The sequence below is a fragment of the Trachymyrmex septentrionalis genome, unplaced genomic scaffold (assembly GCF_001594115.1).
Source record: "Trachymyrmex septentrionalis isolate Tsep2-gDNA-1 unplaced genomic scaffold, Tsep1.0 scaffold127, whole genome shotgun sequence".
Classification (NCBI taxonomy): domain Eukaryota; kingdom Metazoa; phylum Arthropoda; class Insecta; order Hymenoptera; family Formicidae; genus Trachymyrmex; species Trachymyrmex septentrionalis.
Genome location: NW_017304406.1, coordinates 264,644 through 271,762, shown reverse-complemented (window position 1 = coordinate 271,762; position 7,119 = coordinate 264,644). Strand labels below are relative to the sequence as shown.

The window sequence follows — 7,119 nt, the reverse complement described above, 5'->3', positions numbered from 1 at the left end:
AGAGAGAGAGAGAGAGAGAGAGAGAGAGAGAGAGAGAGAGAGAGAGAGAGAGAAAAGGACAGATTGCAGAACAATAAAACTGGAAGAAAAGCAAAAATAGTATCTGCCGAAATACTTAACGTCGATATGGCATTGAGACAATATCGCGTCGGCAGGGGTAGTAAGAGGGTAAAAGTTACGCCGCGTCGGCGCAGTAGCATGTTTATTGATTTTGCAAGCAAAGCTATCCCATACAGCCCGACATCGATTCAACCGCGAAGGAGAACCGAGCACCGGTTTGACAGTCGATATAATCGGAGAGTCCAATCCGTTCGACGAAAAGGGTGGGAACGGCTCTGCTCGACGGAATCTCTGAACGGATCTCGCGGCGCGTCTTGTTCAGTGTGCGAATGTAACGGCAGGCTGCACGTTTCATTTGGTGGCTGGGGAAATACGCTCCGACGGGCGAGCGTTTCCGTATTCCGCGCGAAAGCGAGCACGAAATCATGCAGAACTATGGACACGAGGATTACGACTATGGTATGTCGAACGATGCCCAATCATCGGGCAGAGTTCTTCCTCAGATGCCGAACGCCAGGCCGATGGTGGATCCGCAGGCTGAGGGTGAGGTCGATCCCACCATGTACCCCCAACCAAAAGAGGCCACGCACAAGATTCGTGGTAAAAGCGACATCCTGGAGTACCTCTTCGGTGCCGTCGACCAGGAACTCCTCACCGTGAAGACTTTCTATTTTTTCTTCTATTCGGCCTTCGGCTCCCTATTTCCGCTTATGGGGGTGTATTTCAAGCAGATGGGCATGAACGCGGGTCAATGCGGCCTTCTCATCGGTCTCAGGCCGTTCATTGAATTTCTGAGCGCCCCTTTCTGGGGTTCCTTGGCCGATAGGTGAGGCCGTGCTATTTTCTTTAAAGTATGCGTGAATGATTTTAACGCGTTAAAAGTTGCTGAATAAGAACTACTACTATCTCGTAAAAAAGATAACAGTACAGTTAGTGGAAATCATTTTCAGTCGCACTATTCGAAGTTAAATGCTAAAGAAATTGTCTTATCAACTTGAGGTCATTAATTTTTTAAAAATTTGAAATCTGCATATCTGTCACACACGTGCATTATTTTTGTTCGAGAATGACCTGTATAGTAATCTTAATATATTTTTATTATGCAATGAGAGCTATTAAAATAATTATAAAGCAATACATTGATGAAAAAGAATCTATGCTAAGAATATTTTGATATAATTACGAAAAAATATTTAATGATTTAAAACGAATGATCACTTTTAAAAATGATTTTTTTTTTAATGTCTCAATCGACAAACAATAACAAAATTTTATTTAAATGTTAATAACTGATTATCTTTCTAGTGATATAAAATACATAATTTTAATAAAATTATTGTACTTTTAATAAAGACAGCGACACCTGCTAAAAATTGAAACAAATTTTTATAAAAAGACAAAGATTACTAAATAAGAAATCACTCAGAAGTTGGTATGTGATTTATAAAATTTATTATATTGAATTAAAGATTGAAAACATGTCGAATTTTTAGAATTATTTAACACAAATTAGAAAATAGAGCAAGACTCGATTAAAAAGAAATAGAAGACGTAGAAACAATATTTGTAAAATCTAAATTTTTTTTCCGTAATTGTAAACAAAAATTTATCAAATCCGTAAGTTTTTGCTCGACAAGCAAGTGTTCTTATTACTCGTCTATCCAGAATGTAAGAAGGCCAGGGACATGTGAAAAAACTAAGTTGCAAGCAGCAAGCGAATTGTAATAATATGCGTTCTATCTACCTTATTGAAAATATTTATATTTGAAAATAAAAGAAGATGAAAAAATAAGTGAACTTTTACATTTCTCTTTATTTATTCATAGATGGCAAAAAGGCAAACTTCTCTTATTGGCTTCCCTTTCTTGCTGGATTATTTTCACTCTGCCGTTGGGCTTCATTCAGCCCCCGCCCACCTCTTGTATGGTTAGTACAAATGACACTCCTTATCTGGAAGCGTCCAATAGGGAACAAAGAATTGTAAAAAGATCGACAGATTTGAGTGACTTGTATTATCCCGAGAATAAAGAGGAATATCTGGAGGTCGCATCTAACGTCGTCTTCGAAAGATTACGACGAAATACGGATGATAACGAAGTATTTGATTATAAGAAGAAGCCGAACTCAAAGGAATTTAATGCATTTGAACCTTATGACATTGAGAAAAATGACGTTAGAAAATCCAATAAAGGCGGTTATATTATATACGATTTGAGAAACAACAGAGTCAGAAGACAAACATCCCTCACGGATAAGGATGATGCCGGAAATCTCAGGTATAAATTATTATCAGAAGGCAATGTTGACAATGCGGATGCGACGGGGATTGACTTGGAAACGTTGCAAAAGAAAAATCGTCCAGCCGATGTGTTGGAATACAAACGTTTCATGAAGGTACAAATACTTGTGCTTTTTTATACATGATAATAAAATTTATGTACAATAGAACTGTGCATATATGTATCACTAATCTAAAAATTTCTTTCATAAAAAGCTATATTCTTTAACTCTAGAATGTTATTGATATGTAAATTGCATATACAAGTGAATGAAGTTATCAATAATCATTGGTTGCGTTTAGCAGAGAAAGCATTAAAAAAATATGTTTGCTTTATAGAACGAACCAGTGCAGGCTGAGAGAACAGTTCCGAAAAAGGCTTACGTTCATACCAAAACGCGTGTGAAACCACCACCGGAGAAGATAATGGTAAAGCGAGATGTGGAAAAAGGGCAAACGTTTTTGGACGAGGATGACATGGTTAAAATCAATGACAATGAAGAAGAAAACGAAAAAAATATAGATATGTCATTGGTGAGACGTCGCAGAAGTATAAGAATGCTTCACGGCCCGATTGGACCTAATCAATTGTCACCTCTATCGGTCACTTATGCTTCAAATTATAACGAAAAAGAGAATAAGGAATGGGTGAAGCCGCTTTTCAGTTCCATAGTCTACAGATTACCGGTAAATCACAAGCTTGACTCTGATTTTATTACATAAAAACTTGAAAACAATAATTCGTGTCTGTGTAAAGACATAATTAATTAATATAATAAAACAAAACATCTGCAAGAAGAATAATAATTTAATATGTAACGATTAAATGTGATTTTAGGATATTCAAAAAACATTCTTCCTTCTATTATTGTTGGTGGTAGTCGGTGAATTTTTTTCGGCACCTGCCATAACATTAGCCGATTCAGCTGTTATTACTTTACTTGGTGAAGACGCTGATAGGTAATAATCAGAATATCATTGAAGAATAATAAGGCAATTTTGTTTTCTTTTTATAATAAAATAATTTTGTCAGACTGTACAATATTTATATTAATTCGTAAAATTAATAAATTTTAACCAGATATGGTCATCAACGCATGTTTGGAAGTCTCGGATGGGGTTTAGCCATGTTTTTCGTTGGAATCGCTCTCGATCATAGCACCGCTTTTCCGGATCATCCCTGCAAACCTGATGAGAGAGAAAAAAATTACACGATTTGTTTTGCAATATTTAGCGTTTTAATGGGTGCCGCATTGATAACAGCAACACAAATTAATTTTAAGTATGACTTTGCTTCTGCTGAGCCGGTAAGTCTACTTCAATATGTATACTGTAATAAAATACCGCTGTATGAAAATATCAATAGGATTGTTTTTTTCATAAATATTTCTTGTTTGATAAATTTTATAAATTTTCTTGTTCTCTCTTCTTCTTTAATTAGAAATTTTGCGAATAATTACTATGCAATAAAATAAAAAAATTTTTAATTAATTTATACCCTTTATATAGATATTTAATATGATATGTAAAGAAGATAGTAATTAACTAATGTAATGTCTTACTTAAAATATTAAAAGCACTGTTGTTCAGATTTTAATTTAATATTTAAAGTAAGAAATCAATCAGTATTTTTCACTATTAAATTGACTAAATTTCTGTAAGAATACCGAAATAAGATTTATTAAACTTATTAATTACCTATATCATATTTTATATATAGGAAGTAGTGAAACCTCCAGCCGAGCCAACACGGGAAGAGCAGCTTCAAAGTCAGTTATCCCAGCAACTTAATCTGCCTGGGCTTCAGGATTCTTCCGCCGCTGTAGATCCAAAGCCTCCGCCTCCCGAAGGGAAGGTCTGTATTTATTTTTTATCGAGACATTTTAAATAGAAAGCTCTTATTACGTTTACGTAACATTTGTTAACCATCATGATGAAACGGAAGAGTGAAAGCCACACGTTTTTTCAATTTACCTATCGTGTATTATGTAAAGAAATCTTATGAATAAATTATCAGCATCGCAAGTAATCTCACGTTCTAATGATTTTCTGATTTTAGACCAAGATGTTTGCCCAAACGATGAAGGAAATACCAGAGTGGGTGACAGTGTTGAAGCAATTTAAGGATGTAAAATGCGCGTCGTTTCTTTTCGTCGCGTGGTTCATGGGATTTGGCATAGGATTAATCTTCACTTTCCTATTCTGGCATCTCCAGGATTACGGTGGTTCGCCGACTCTCTTCGGCGTTGCGTCTGTGATCAATCATATTTCCGAGATCTTTGCGTACTTCTTCAGTTTCAAACTTATTCGACAGATCGGGCACGTGAAGGTAAATATAAACTTTGAGAATTGCTTCCAATACATTAGTAAGCTATATTGAAACTTCAGCTGTATTGAATATTATAGTACAATAGAACTCCGTTTATACAAACTTATCAGGGGACAAAACAGTTTCGATAACTAAGTGGTTCAGATAATAGTGGTTCATTAATTCTCCTCTCTATTAGTATTTATTAGTTCCGATAAAATAAGATTGACGGCACTGTACTTCAGATAATAAGAGCTCGGCTATAAATTCGATTATATCTGAGCATGAACTTGTATTCATATAAATGGAAGGAAGCAAAACAGAGTTCTGCTTTACGTTTTTTTTTTCAACAAATCCCATTTTTCAAAATTAGAAAAATCTTTCTAAAGAAAAGTAATTGCGCGATTTTGTTCACGAAACTGTTTTTAATATTTTGATATATTTTTAATTTACATATCAATTTTGCGTTTACAATTTAATATAACATCACTTTTATACAACAAAGACGAGAAAAGCATTTCTGGTCGCCTTTCTTATTATTCACGCTTTGTTGATAATTATTATTCGTACATTTTAGGTATTGTGTCTGGGTCTGGGCGGGAATATACTCCGATTTCTCTATATATCCTGGCTGAAAAATCCATGGTGGGTATTACCCTTCGAATTTATTCAGGGTATCACGCACGCGGCAGTATGGGCAGCATGCTGCAGTTACATCGCTCATAATACACCGGCACAATTGCGTTCGAGCGCGCAGGGTGTTCTTCAGGGACTTCATCATGGACTTGGAAGAGGTTGCGGTGCGGTAATTGGTGGCATGTTCGTCGCAGCTTATGGTAAGCTTTTAACATTCGATATCTCTTTGAATATTTAATATTCAATATACAGATGAAACAATTATAGCTCTTTGCAAATTTAGATTATTGATTTAAAACTCAAATGACTTCGGGCTTACATAATGTTGAATTTTTCACATATTACAAATTATTTCAACATCAAAAATTTATTATTGCACAATAATATTATATTAGTTTATAATAATGTTCATCGGATGACGATCATCAAGTGCCGATGTTTAATAATGCAGGTACGACAGCGACTTTCCGAGCATACGGTCTCATCTGCATCATCGTCCTAGCAGTCTTTGTGTTCATCAATTTCTACAGAAAGGATACCGGCTTTGTATCCGAGCTACCGCAGACGGAAGATCCGCATCAAGTAGCCGAGGCTACTCACTTGGCACCGCACGGTGTACCGAGCAATGCGATACCGCGTGCCCTCAGTTCCACTCGCTTGCACGAACTGGCTAATCAAGATGCTGGCTACGGGGCGACTTATCAGACCGCTGGTGGAAATCTCGCGGTACCCGGTGCTAACGGAGGTAAGGAATCATTTCACTAGGAAAGTAGAGATTTTCTCTGTGAGCGAGACGATCTGAGTGGTATTATCTCGCCTCTGGATTATTTATAATACTTTAATCTAACTATTTACTACTTATCGTTTAACTTTTTTTTTTTATTTTCCACTGACGCAGGCCCTGGCAACCCAATGAACCCATTCTTAAACGGCGGAGGTGGCGGCGAAGGTGGATATAATTACGGTATGACTGGCAAGGGAGAGGACGAGTATATTCGTAGGAGCTTCCAGGTTCAGTAAAACCATTCTCATTAAAACGTCCGGCAAAGAGAGGACGCAATATTTCTGTCGATAAGAGAAAAAAACAAACAAACGAAAAAAAAACAAAAAACAAAATGATACAAAAACGGAAGGAAGACGCTGTCGGCTTTATTGCCCGCATCTTCTACGAGAAGCTACACACTCGCTGAACAAGAAATCCTATCTATACTTTGCCACGAGAATAAATTATTTCTATTTCCAAATCCGGTATGCGTTACTTAGAGACAATTGATGATATATAACTTTCCTGTTTGATAGATCTACAGTGAAGTGGTCGGTAGGGAATTCGATGTCGTAAAACCAACTATCCAACTACACGCCCAACAACCATGCACCAATCCCTTTCATCAACACGACTACGACTGGTAACGACTCGATCTGTCGCGATGCCGCGGGTTGTTCCCCACGACGATATACTGAAATGTGCTTAAGAAGACATTACTGAACAAATAGTAACATAAATATAAATATCCATACAGATAGGTACGTATGCGTGCATAGGAATCCACGTGCAAAGCACATGTAAGACAAATGTAATAAGATTAATGAACTCGAATAATTCTATGTATTTAAATTTTAAAAGTCTTTAACTTACAATTAGAGTCGACTTCTCCGTGGTCGGTATATCGTGAAGAATCATTCGTTGTAAGATTTCTAATATTTTAAGGAAACATTAATGATGCTCTTTTGTAATTTAAATAGTCGTTGACACTGTAAGCTGCGAAATGATTGACTTCGAATTTGACCAAAAGAAAATGCATCGTTCAGGCTTTTATAAATAAATATATATATGTAT

The 7,119-nt window shown here is 36.3% G+C and overlaps 1 protein-coding gene across 2 annotated transcripts; it reads left to right on the top strand.

Annotated features, from left to right (window-relative positions):
- The first annotated feature begins 16 nt into the window (after positions 1-16).
- On the top strand, positions 17-7,109 carry LOC108756443 (major facilitator superfamily domain-containing protein 6). 2 transcript variants are annotated; one of them, XM_018500259.1, is made up of 11 exons: positions 17-886; positions 1,887-2,454; positions 2,678-3,025; positions 3,177-3,298; positions 3,420-3,645; positions 4,059-4,193; positions 4,398-4,667; positions 5,224-5,482; positions 5,734-6,027; positions 6,181-6,293; positions 6,582-7,109. In XM_018500259.1, exons 1-11 carry the CDS (start codon positions 486-488, stop codon positions 6,690-6,692), a joined length of 2,847 nt encoding a protein of 948 aa, XP_018355761.1. In that variant the 5' UTR covers positions 17-485; the 3' UTR covers positions 6,693-7,109. The 2 variants fall into 2 exon arrangements, with proteins under 2 accessions (XP_018355761.1, XP_018355762.1); XM_018500260.1 differs by having other exon boundaries at positions 6,181-6,246; positions 6,582-6,662.
- Positions 7,110-7,119: the final 10 nt, after the last annotated feature.

Bases quoted from the DNA above. Each gene is read 5' to 3' on its own strand.
- LOC108756443 (XM_018500259.1), top strand. From the start codon at position 486: ATGCAGAACTATGGACACGAGGATTACGACTATGGTATGTCGAACGAT. The intron at 2,455-2,677 runs GTACAAATACTT...TTTGCTTTATAG, and splicing joins AATACAAACGTTTCATGAAG to AACGAACCAGTGCAGGCTGA. The intron at 6,028-6,180 runs GTAAGGAATCAT...CCACTGACGCAG, and splicing joins GGTACCCGGTGCTAACGGAG to GCCCTGGCAACCCAATGAAC.